The 13,463-nt window shown below is 40.9% G+C and overlaps 1 protein-coding gene across 1 annotated transcript in view; it reads right to left on the bottom strand.

Annotated features, from left to right (window-relative positions):
• The window catches only part of LOC127569407 (teneurin-2-like), a 603,649-nt gene that overhangs the window by 138,492 nt on the left and 451,694 nt on the right, over positions 1 to 13,463 (bottom strand). The window contains 1 exon segment of the mRNA XM_052014021.1: positions 8,412 to 8,528. Within this exon segment, the coding sequence (XP_051869981.1) occupies positions 8,412 to 8,528 (117 nt within the window).

The raw sequence follows: 13,463 nt of genomic DNA, 5'->3' as shown, positions 1-13,463 counted from the left end.
TGACCACCTATTAAAAATGATCCATTACTAGGGGCAGGTCTCCTTGCACCTGACAGATGTTACAACTGTTGAGTGCGGAGACAACAGGAAAATCAGGCAGAGAGGTGTTTATGGATTATGTTCAATTCATTTTCCATTTAAATTAATGGATGAAATGCTTCGTTAGGGATCTCTCCACTTCCCAGGCTAATTCCTATATTAGATGTATCCAGGTAAGACAAGGATGGCTCGATCTTTTAACTCACACCAGCACTAAACACCTCAGGCAACGCAAAAGGACACCAGGCATTGATCTTAGTGTCAGCAACAGAGATTGCAACAAAGGGAACTTGCCTGCATACAGGTTAGTATAATCAGAGATCACAACATCAACTTCTCTCCTTCCACTACATCCTGCACAAGTCAATCCTTGACTGTGTATATTATCCATCTGCAGATAACACTTTTTAAGTAAGAAGAGCATGATACAGCCTGATAGCCTGCCCTGGAAAAAAAACTGAACATGTGATGTGATTGATGCATAGACTAGCAAGATAGTTGGTTTTAATTTTGCAAAATAAAGTAAACTTAGGGAAGGTGCCATCAGATTGGAAAATATCAAATATTTGTTCAAAAGACAAGAGAGAGAGAAAGCAGGAAAGGCCAGTTGGCTTAATATCTTTCATTGGGAAAATGTTGGAAGCTATATTTAGAGCTGTTTTAGCAGGACATTTAGATAGTATCAGGGTAATTGGGCAAAGTCAACATGATTTTGTGAAATGGAAATCATGTCTAATCATGTGGCTTCCATTTCACAAAATCATGTTTAACTAATTTATTGGAGTTCTTTGAAGTTCTCTGGATTAAGGGAAATGCATGGATGTTCTATACTTACATTTCCAGAATGCATTTGATATGGTACAACATCAAAGATTATTGCAGAAAATTAAAGCTCACTGTGCAGAAGTAACTTTGGTGGGGATAGAAGACTGGCTGGCTAACAGGAGAGAGAGGGTAGGCATAGATTTTTTTCCTGTTTGGTACGATTTAACGTGTTGTGTCCCACGAAGTTCATTACTGGGGCTTCAATGTCTTACAGTTTATTCACCTGATATGGAGGAAGACATTGAAGGTATAGTTGTTACATGTGCTGATGCACTAAAATAGATAGGAAAGTAACTTTAAAAAGCATATAAACATACATAGGGATTATAGATTGACTAAGTGATTGAGCAAAGGTCTCACAAATGAAGTATAATGTGGGAAAACTGAACATTTTAGCAGGATAAATAAAAACATGTTATTTAAATGGTGCAAGATTGCAGAGACTTGAGGTGCAGAGCTATCTGGGTGTGCTGGTGAGACCACATCTGGTGCACCAGTACAATGTTGGTCTCTTTATTTAAGAAAGGATGTTAATGCATTAGAAGCAGTTCAGAGGTTTACTAGACTGATATGTAAAATGGGCATGTTTCCTTATGAGGAAAAGTTGGATATTAATAACTTTTCAAATTGTTCAAAGGTCAGAGCTCTGATTATTTGTGGATAATCACTGTAGCACATTAAGATCAATAACATTTTCATAATTAATAATATAAGAAAATCCACATTTAGGCTTGTATCCACTGAGTTTAGTAAAATGAGAGGGGGCTTGACTGAAACAAATAAGATCCTGAGTGGTCTTGACAAGTTGGATGTAGAGAGGACATTTCTTCTCATGGGGAAATCTAGAACTAAGGGTCACTGCTTAAAAACAAGGGCTACCCACTGAAGATAGAGATGGAGCAAACTATTTTTCTCTTACGAAGTTCTCTTAGGAGAAACAAAGAACTGCAGATGCTGGAATCTAGATGAAAAACACTATGATGCTGGAGGAACTCAGCAGGCCAGGCAGCATCCGTGGAAAAAAGCAGGCGGTCAACGTTTCGGGTCAGGACCCTTCTTCAGGACAGAAGATAAGGAAAGGGGAAGCCCGATATATAGGAGGGAAAAGCAGAGCAGTGATAGGTGGACAAAAGAGGGGAGGCGGGGTGGGCACAAGGTGGTGATAGGTAGATGCAGGTAACAGATAGTGGTAGACAGGTGTTGGGGAGGAGAGGAGAGCAGATCCTTTGGGGGATGGGTCAAAGGTAAGGAGGAACAAAGAGGGGTAGAAAAAGAGAGAAGAGGCTAGTAAAGGGAAGAAAAGAAGAGGCATGGTTGGGGCTGGGGGTGGCGATTACTTAAAGTGGGAGAATTCAATGTTCGTGCTGGCCTCCCTGACCTGCTGAGTTCCTCCAGTATCAAGGTGTTTTTCATCTTAGTCTTTGGAACTCTCTTTCTCACTGTGTAAGCTGACAATCTCATCATCCAGATGGAAACTTGTAATGGAACCTTATTTTAATTCTTTAAGGATGGTTTCTTTGGATGTGATATGCAAATGATTAAGTAAATTATGAAAAAATGTTTCATATTTATATCAAGAAATCTATACAATAGCCTTCACTGGGAAAAGGAGATGAATTTGCATTTATTTAGCACCTTTCATGGTCTTAGGTCCATCCCAAAGCCATTTATAGCCAATGAAGTACATTATGAAATATAGTTACTTTTGTGATGTGTGAAACACCACAGGCAATATGTGCACAGTTAGCTCCCACAAACAGGAATGTGGTAATTTAGGGACAAATAAGTAATTCAACAGCTGTAAAGCAATTTGGGAGACACTGAAAATATGAAAGGCTTTTTTAAAATCTTTCTTTTTTATGTGTAAGCCATGGGTGCTGATGGACCTACATGGGGTGCAGGGAACTGTGAGGGGTACTAAATTACATCACGGCAACGATTCAGCGCCACCAGATGTTAAGGGAAGCCAAGAGGAGAATTCACTGCTTATGACATTTCACCAGGATTGGCTTCCTAATTGGGATTCTCTCATGTTATTAATTCTGAGAATATTATTGGTCTTAAAGTGATATGGTGATTATCCACATATGATCAGAGGCCTGACTTCTGAAACGTTTGAAAATTATTAAATGAAAATTGCACCATTTATTTGATATTAAAATGCAGTATGAATTGTACATATTGAAAATGCAGATTGACCTTGCTATTGCATGAGTTTTGCAAAGAACAGGATCAGATTTGCAGGATTCTACAGGAAGTGTTTGACAAAGATGGAGTAGCTGTGATGTTAATTTTTGTGTGATTATGTTCCTGTGAAGTGCCTTGGGATGCTTTACCATGTTCAAGACATTTTATAAATGCACTTTTTTTTGTTAATGAACGGTTTTCTTCTTGGCAGTCCCTCAGGCTTGAGGATGACTTGCATCCACTCAACATTTGTGGGTTCTGAACCATAAAGCACAGTTAGAAAAGCTTAGACTTGTATAACTGTCACACTCATACATGCTGTCTGCTTAAGCTTGCTGCACTTGCTCGTACTCACTTCAGTACTGAATGAAGCCTTACAAGCCAATTCCTTCATCACAGATATAGTTTGTTCCTGCTCCTAGCTATCAAGTTCTCCTATTCTGCTGGGTTACACGATTTACAGTCTACAAGTGAAGGCCTTGTAAGCTCACTTTTCTACATGTATCGAAGTTGACACCTAGATCTATGATTTGTACAGCACCAACTGTGAATTGTCACCTTTTGTTCATTGTGTGCTGTACATACACTGTTAGCACAGTGATAAGCGCAAGCAAAAGAGTGGTAGAAGCTGATGGGACTGAGTTGTCAGCTTGTTCCTCTTGTATTTAAAGTGTTGCACCCGTGACATTTGCCAGCCAGTAATTTTACCTACACTTCTGGAAAGCTCTAATATTATTGCAAATAACTTAAGCTTTGTTTCTCAAATAACATGAACACAAAAAGTATACATGTTAACAATTCTGGCAATATTTCAGGTATATAATACACAGGCTGAGAAATATGGTGACAGAGAAGCAGAACATTTCACACTTAACCCTTTCACCTGGGTAGTTGTGATCACACACAATCTCTCAGGATGACACCCTGTTCTCCGTGAATGCTGGCTTCAGTCTGTTAATTACTGAGAATTTTCCTTCTATTCTGCTAAAACTGTTTGTAATTGAACCTACATCATTTAATTCACAAAATGATAAATAGTTGTGACATTTTACTGTCTGCGCAAAAGCTGGCAAAGATGGTTCACAGTGCATAGCTGATCTGACCTGCGGGGCGTTCTCTATCTAGGTCAGTATTATCTTTTGGCAAACGCTGACCAGACTCCAATCACAGAGGGAAAGGAACACTGAGAAAAACTCCTGACGTGAGCCTTTGTTTTAACTCTGTCATTAATGCGAATGATAATTTTGCATTAACAAAGAAAAGTACTTGGTGAAAATGAAATGAAGCAATTGGCACCCTAAGTCTTTAAGGGCTTAGAAAGAACAATGAGGATAAAACAAATGACTTTATTAAGAGACAAACATTGTTACTGTTTCAATTTCATCAGAAGAGAACTGAAACATTAACTTTCACAGATGCTGATTGACCAGCTGAAGATTTCCAGCAGTTCCTGTTTTGAACTTCCGGCATCTGCAGTGTTTGTACTTGTTGAGTGTTTGTCATAGCTTTGTTGATTCCTACAAAAATTACATCAGTAAGACTAGACTTATGGTGGGAATGAAATGTGCAAACAATGTCATTTTCAGCATAATGCACATTGCTTTAATGTGCACGGTGCCATCAGCTCTTGAAGGTAGTGTGTGTGCACCCAAAACACTCATCAAGGCCAGGGGAAGGGAAGATCATTTTTACCAAGTCTTCCTCACTGCAGCTTTTGGAGACCAACTTACTTTGGGATTGCTGCATTCAGTCAGTTGTAGTAGATTAGTTGGAGGAGATTACTTACAGAAGGAAAGCAGTTCTTGTTGCATTGACAGGTGTCAGTCACAGCCATTAGCCAACCAACCCAAAATCAAACCTCCAACTCTGCGCTCAGCACAAATTTCCTGAAGATCTCGCAACATAACCTGCCCTGATAAGATGTCTGCACAATCACCAACTAACTGCCAGTGATACAAATGAGTGAACAAAGTCACGGGTAATGTGTTTCAACTTTCATTCCCATGGAATCATTCTTCACAGAATAAGGCCATATTTTCCAACAACTACAGGGCACAGTTCAGCGGTGTGATGGAATATGCTTTACTTGTGCAGCTCCAACAGCACTCAAGAAGTTAACACCGTTCAGCTCACTTGATTGGAACTCCACCTAAGCATCCTAAGTAGTCACTTCCTCCACAACTGGGCTGCAATGTATATAATCTACAAAATGCATGGCTGTTACTTGCACAGACTATTCTGGCAACATCTCCCAAACACATGATCTCTACCACCATGAAAGATGAGGGAAGAGGATACAATTTGCATTCCAGCCTGATTGGGAAATATATTGTCTTTCCTTTACCATTGTTGTGGGATTTGGAGAGAGAGCTTCCCACCACATGCTGAAGGGCAATAAATGCTGGCCTTGACACTGATACCCATGTTGTGAAAATGAATACTATAAATGCTGCATCTTCCCTTTCCCCACATTCATGTAATTTTTTTTCTTTTCAAGCACCATACAAGTTACTGTTGATATTGCTTCTACCGTTCTTTGGACAGTGCATACTCGATCATAATAACTTGCTACATGAAACAAATGCTTTTCCTCCAGTTCTTTAGCTAATTATCTGTAATGTGTGTCTTCTGGTCATCCATGGCATGTGTCTGCAAACAGTCTCTCTTTTGTTTGCAACTCATTCGTTTGATACACTTCTGAAACCAACCTATATCTTTCATTCATGGCCAGTCTCGACTTTTAAGAACGACTGACTTCTCAGCTGAAATATTCAGTGACTTCAGTTATTCTTAATATTGGAAAGGGTGAAGTCATTTAGAACACTGCTTCGGGCAGAAGAGGCTAAATGAATCAGCACAGACATGAGCACGGTGCACGCGCACACACGCACACACACCTAGACACACCCGTCAACAAATCAACTGCAATTTCTGTAACAAAAAAACAATCTGCTGGAGGAACTCAGTGGATCGAGCAACATCTTAGGGAGAAAAAAGATTGTAAATACTTCGGGTTGAGACCCTGCACCTGTAACTTGATTCATCTCAATATGTGAATGTTGTGGTGAATTCAACTAACACTGGGCTTTGTGAATTTATTGAGTGATCTCTAGTGAATTACTAGACCTCGGCATGCGGTAGAATTATGCCAAGGTCTAGTAATTAGAATGAAAACAACATCAACTTGCAATTATCAAGGGCTTTCATATAACATAACTTCCCATTGTGCTTGACACCGGTATTATATAACAGGAATTGACTCTGAGCCAAAATAGACATTAAATTGGCTTTAAAGAACTTTGGGAGAGGTGGAGGGATTTCAGTAAATAATTTCAGAGTCTAGCTGAATGTATGGACATCTGTAGTGGAATTGGAGAAGTGGCCGGAACTGCGAGAATTCGGAGGGTATTCTGGGGCTGGGGGACATCATGAAGATTAGGAAGAGCAAGGGGATTGAAAATGAGTTGTCAATTTTTGCTGAAAGATTTTGTCAGACTGAAAGCCATTGTCAGTGAGCACAGGGTCAAAGGTGAAAAACACAAGAGAAAAGGAGCACAAGCACAAGCCCCTCAAGCCTTCCCCACCATTCAGTATGTTCAAGGTAGATCTGTCTCAGCTCCTCTTCTGTGCCATGAGGGGGAATCATCAAAAGTTAAAGACACACAGCAAAGATTTGGAAGAGCAAGATTTTGGAGCTTGGAAGGTGGGGGGTGGATCAGAGGATCATCGGAATTGTTGAGTCTGGAGTTGTTGAGGGTTTCAGTAGCAAATTGGCAGGAGATTGAACTGAAGTGAGAACTGCACTAATTCAAATGAAGGAGAACAAAAATTCCATGAACCCTCAACAAAAATCTCCTCTCAACCCTGACATCTTCCTTATAATGAGTGGTTGGCCCAACAAGAGGAATGCTTTGCATACTATTTCTCGCAGGAGATCACTCTATAAGGTCACAAAGCCCAATGACAAAAATTAATATAGATTTTCATTTCTGACATTTGTTTTAGCTTTAGTTCTGAAAGACAGATTTCCATAATAAAGGGAGTGGTATTTCCTAAAGCTTTGGAGCAATCAGCTCACCAAACCAATCATCAGAGAAGGGGACAATACCAGATTAAAGAAGGTTGCAGTAAAACAGAAAAATGGGGTAAATTCAATGAGACACTTAACAGGATTTCCCAATTCACTGCGACCAAAAACATTTAATTAAGTCTGTTTTTGTGCGGAGCATAAAATATTACAATAGATCTCAGATAATTATATGTTTAATGGAACCCAAGTTCCGCTCTTTCCTTGCGGCACAATCGCCAGCTGCACAAGTAGCTGCTTTGTTCGAATTTTAAAAGAAGTATTTAGAACAATTAGAACAAAGACATGAATAAATAAGAGGTTGCTCACAATGGAGAGATGCGATGGTTTCAGGCCTTAGCAACAAAATCATCATTTATTTATTTTGAATTTTAATTTGTCTTAATGGGGAGGAACAGAAAAGTACCAGTATGCAGTGAGTGAAGATTCAAGTTGTAATATTGGCTCTTATAGTGCATCTCTCATGTGACTAGCACACTTTTCCATTGCAATGCAGACATGCTTGGCTTTTCTTGTAAAGAAGTGCTGTTGTCCCATCCAAAAATAGTTTAGTAACCATAGGATTGATAAAAGGACAGAAGTGATACCACTATTCACCAGCCTCACCAGCAGCATAACTCCTCCCCCCTCTCCCCATTGCCACACTCTCCTTGCCCTTCCTGCTTATGATTGATCAGTGCACCTGCACCTGGTAGAACACCCAGACAGGCATCAGCCTCACAATGAGCTCAAAGATTTCACAACTACGTTACCTTTGGAGCCGAAGGAGGCATGAGTGCTGGACCATCTTTCCACAGTTCTCCTGAATGTTTTTGCAGTGATGTGATTTTGCATCCAAAACTCTAGTTAGAGGAATGGGATTAGCATGGGGTGCTCCTGATCTTCGATGCATATGGAAGGGAGATGGGAGATAGGGGCAACAAACAAAGGGATAGAACAAGCTGCTTAATTCAGCAAGTGATCATCAGATCAGTTGCGTAAACATTTGACAGCAGGTACTTAAAAGAAAGGCAGCACTGCAAATCACTCTCCCAGTTGAAGTAGGGTTGAGACACACCATTTGTATGTAAAACCAAGTGAAGGACATAGATAACTGGATCCAAAGTGGGGGTCGTGTAGGAGGTAGGGGTAATTGTGGGGCTTGGGAAAGGGATGGAGATTCTTTACCTGAAGGGGAAAAATAATGAATCATCTTTTACTGTGCCAAAAGCTATCTGGGGCAATTCAAGCAGAGCACAGTTGTCTTTCACAGAACACACCAAAGATATTTTACCTCTGCCACCAGATGGTGCTATTGTTACATCACTCGGGCCTCCTGTTCTGACTCCATTTTTAAACATCTGTCCATCAGCCGGTTGGAGCTGCCAGTTCAGACCAAGGAGGTGCATTGCTTCAGTAGGGAAGGGAGGGAAAAATATTAAAAGTGCTCATTAATATTTAGATGGCACTTAACGATAAATCTATTATAGAATGACTGTGCTATTTCATTGTAATGACCTGTTGATTATCAGTCAATGAAAGTGCCATGAAGCAGCTTCCTACCTATCCACAATTAACCATTGTGCCATTGATCCTGAGGGCTTGGTTATGGATTGCAATGAGATTTCATTCTGGAGTGAAAATTGAAGCCTTGCTGTGTTCTGTGGCCTGACCCAGGAGTTTGGATGATCAAGAACCATGTTCCTTGTAAAAATTTTTTACCATTCACCAACCAAAGTCTCAAATTCTCACAAAAAAAGTATAGGGATGATGGTCAAAATAATATACTTTAGATCAAGTGGATTTGGCATGAGCTAATGTCAGTTTATAAACTGGGTTAAACATGAGAGCAGGCTGGGACTTGGCTTCAGATGTAGAAATGGGTCAAAGGCACTGCGGAGAGGTAGGTCAGGGAGGCACTGTGTCAAAGTTGTACCCATGCACTGCGTGAAAAGTAAGAATCAATGGGAAGTGAAAGATAAAGTATATGATTCACCTTAAATATGGAGATTAGAAAGATGAGAACCTGCATTCCTTTGTTTAAGAGGATTTAAGAATTGAGAAGCAGGAGGTTATCCCAGAAACATGTAAGACACTAGTTAGGCCACAACTAGAGTACTTCATTGAATTTTGGACACCACATTACACGCAGCTGCAGTGGAGAGAAAATGGAGGCAATTTATAAGGATGTTGTTTAATAATGAGGAAATATTGGGCAGGATGGAGCCACTTCCTTGGAACAGAGGAGGCTATAGCATGATAACAAAGGTATATGTTACAATGAAGGAGCTACTTCGCTCAGCAGGGAAGCCACTAATCAGAGGGCATAGATTTTAGATAATTGGTACAGAGGGGAGTTGAGGAGAAATTTTTTCACTGAGACAGCAGTGAGGGCCTTGAACTCACTGCCTGAAAGGGTGACAGAAATAGAAGCTGTTAACATATTGAAACAAGTACCATCCTTAAAAGGCAATGGGTCAGGAGATGGAAAATGAGATGAGGCTGGATGCTTGCTTTTTGGTCAGCATGAGCTGTTAATTTCTCTAACCGTCTGACACTATATTGTGCACAATGTGAAAGTTGGTTTGAGTTACAATGTGCATCTTAATTCTTCCTCTAGCTGCATTCTTCTGGTCAAGGCTATGCATTCTGGAATTCCCTCTCCACTCAGAAGACCCCCTCTGTGACCCATCCTTTTGTCATTTGCCCTTAAAATTTTTATGAGACTTAGTGTCAGCCTTTGCGCGGTAAACGCTCTTGTGAAGCACCTTGGCATATTTTACTCCATGAAAGGCACTACATAAATGGAAATCGAGGGATGTGGGAGTTAGGCTGGGATCTGATGCGAGTGAGACACTGCAGGCAGCCTGAATACTGCGCTGCAGTGCAAGCTGTGGATTCCTCCCACATAGCAACACCATCCGGCATTAACCTTCCACCACTAATTATTGTGAATCAGAGATCACCAAGTGCACATAAATTTGCATTGTGCAACAGTAAACACAGCAAGGGTATTTCTGGTTAGCAGGTAAAGCCTTTATTTCAGGTAAACTGGGAAAGGTCTCACTGGGATTCAATCTTTGGTGTCTGATACTGACGGTAGTCAGACCCTAACACCACTTTAGGGAGATCTGGAGCCCAGACGCAGCAGGCTCAGCTGTGGACTGTGAATGTAAGACTTCCTGAAAGAAGTATTCTTCTGGGCACTGCAATAAAATCAAGAGCCTTGACCGGCTCAATCTACCCTCCACACATCTCCAAACTGTGACTGCTCTCCGCATCTCCTCCTCACTGATCGACTCACCTGATTATCAGGTGCTGATCCTGTTGGTTCCTGGAAACAGACCTATGCACGTCAGGCTGTTTCCTAACAAGTTCATTGCCTGGATAGCATCTCACCTCCACCTCGCTGCAAGCAAGGCAGAGCTCCACTGTCTACACAGTTACTACTCCTCCTACACACATGACACACATTACACAAACACACAGACACACACACACACAAGATAAAGCTCCAATGCCTACACAGTTACTCCTCCACCTACATACATGACACATGGCACACACATACATACACACACACACAAAAGACACAGCTCCAATGTCTAAACAGTTGCTGCTCCTCCTTCCCAAAACACTCCCCACACCAACATGATACAGCTCCAATGTCTACATAATCTCTCCTCGCCCCTGCATGCATGGGCAGGGACACACACACACACACACACACACACACACACACACACACACACACACACACACACACACACACACACACACACACACACACACACACACACACACACACACACACAGCACTAATATCTAGATAGCCTCTCCTCCTTCCCAATGATATGCACAATATAATATCAATGTCTACACAAGGTCCCTCTCCGCTCCACCAGCCTAATAGTGGGATACAATAAAATCCCATAAAGGAAATGAGGACAGTCATAAATTTTGTCACTGTGGCCCCATAATCAGCCTTTCAGATTTCAAGTGGATTTACAACCACAAGATCCGATTACATTTCAAGACCTTTGCTGTTTCTATGAGTCAGGCCTGATGCATCACAACTCCTTAAGCTTACATTTTTTTATTAAATTATTTTGTGTTATACTGAGAATTTTTTTAAGGGAGCCTTTTTGATATGGATGAGAGTTATTCTTGGGGAGCTCTGCGTGGGTTGGGATCTTGGAATGCTTGAGTAATTAAAAGTCAAGGTTAAACCTGGGAATGGTGAGTGGAAATGTGATTTTGGGATGTCTGTATTTATACCTTTCTGCCCATAGTATCCTGAGGAAATAATTAACAGACACGTTTAGAGTCACAGAACTCTTTTGCACTTATTTTGAAAATGTGCCTATTTCAATGGATGAAATAACCAAACACCCTGCATATATATGATTAGTTAGATCTACTTATAACAAATTAATTTGGGAGAAAGAGGTCATTTGAGTAATAATTAATCCTTCGGAGTTAAAGGATAGGTAGTACATCATCCTGTAATCGCTGTGTCAGAAATGAGGTAATAATTGAAAACACTATGGGTGAATAATTGTGCCATTTCGCAATGTAAATTTTACATTAAGGCAGACTGGGAGCTTTTCATTTCCTGGGTTATTTTGGCCTTTGTAACCTCAGCCATTCATTTTCAAGAGATCCGAAAAACACAGCAGCAGAACTCAAATGGAAGGCCAGGCAGAGCAACTTGGTGGGACCTTGCAATGCAATTCTCAATACAGCATGAGATCATACTTATGGGCTTGCTGAAAATTCATCCTGAAAGGTCACAGTTTAAATCCCAGGTAAGATTTTGGCCTCCTCTTTCGAGAAGCATGCTTGAAGGCCAAAGGCATCAGGAAAACTATTAATGATTTGTTCACCAGGCAGGGATTACAATAGCTGCAATCGCCAACCAACACCACCCTGATAATCACAGGGCAAGTGCCTGGATGTTACAGTGTAATAAACCCATCAATGTAATATCAGGTTTGTTTTAGGATTTTATATTCCTCTGATAACCTTTGTTGCTAAGTTGCACCAATTCCAAGCACAAATGGTTGAAGGAAAACTGATGAACTTAAAATATACAAATTAGGAAGAGCAGTAGACCACTCAGCGGCTCAACCCCCTGTTTCTAATTGTGTTCTTGCACTAATGTCTTGTTTACGCATAGTCTTTTTCTTCATTGTCTTGTATAATTTATGTTCTGTGTGTTGTCTGAATCTACATGCCTGTGATGCTGCTGGAAGCAAATTTGTTATTGTACCTGTAGCTCACTGTACTTGTGCTTGACTTGACAATGAACTTGACTTGACTTTCTATTGCATAAGATCAGGGCTGTTCTGATTGTCTCCTCAGCTCAGCATTCCCTGCTGTCTGCAGCAGCCTCTTGCCTCCTTGTTTGTCCAGAGTATATCTGCCTCCACCTTAAAGCTATTCAAAGACTTTGATTCCCCTGCCCTTTAAGGAAGAGAGTTCCAAAGGACTCATAACTCACTGAGAGATTAAAAAAAACTTCTCACCTCAGTCATAAATGTGTGCCTCCAAGTTCTAAATTCTCTCACGAGAGGGAACATCATCTTCACAAATACCTTGTCAAGACCCCTGAGGATATTAGATGATTAAATCAAGTCTCCTCTTACTTTTCTAAACTCCAGCAGATACAAGAGACTGAAGCTGCTGGAATATCACAAGATCACAAGACAAGGGAGCAGAAGCAGGCCATTCGGCCCATCGAGTCTGCTCCAAGGAAAAGGCAAAAAAGAAATGAGAAAGGGGGAATGGGAAAAAAAAACCTATTCTAATCCCAATTTCCAGCTTTATCCCCATATCCTTTGATAGCCTGACAACTTAGATATCTATCTATCTCCTCCTTGAATGCCCCCACTGATCTGGCCTCCACTGCTGTACGTGGCAAGGAGTTCCACAAATTCACCACCCTCTGGCTAAAGAAATTTCTCCTCATCTCTGTTTTGAAACTGTACCCTCTAATTCTAAGACTGTGTCCTCTGGTCCTGGACTCACCCACCAAGGGAAACAGCCTAGCCACATCTACTCTGTCCTTTCCTATCAATATTTTAAATGTCGCTATGAGGACCCCTCTCATTCTTCTGTACTCCAGTGAGTACAGTCCAAGAGCCGACAAACGTTCGTCATAAGTAAGCCCTTTCGTTCCTGGAATCATCCTCGTAAATCTCCTCTGAACCCTCTCCAATGTCAGCACATCCTTCCTTAGATGTGGGGCCCAAAACTGCGCACAATATTCCAAATGAGGCCTCACTAGTGCCCCATAGAGCCTCATCAACACTTCCTTACTTTTATACACTATACCTCTCGAAAT

This window comes from Pristis pectinata, chromosome 4 (genome assembly GCF_009764475.1).
Source record: "Pristis pectinata isolate sPriPec2 chromosome 4, sPriPec2.1.pri, whole genome shotgun sequence".
NCBI classification, from domain to species: domain Eukaryota; kingdom Metazoa; phylum Chordata; class Chondrichthyes; order Rhinopristiformes; family Pristidae; genus Pristis; species Pristis pectinata.
The sequence above is the reverse complement of the archived record's forward strand: the minus strand, read 5'-3'. Positions and strand labels throughout refer to the sequence as shown.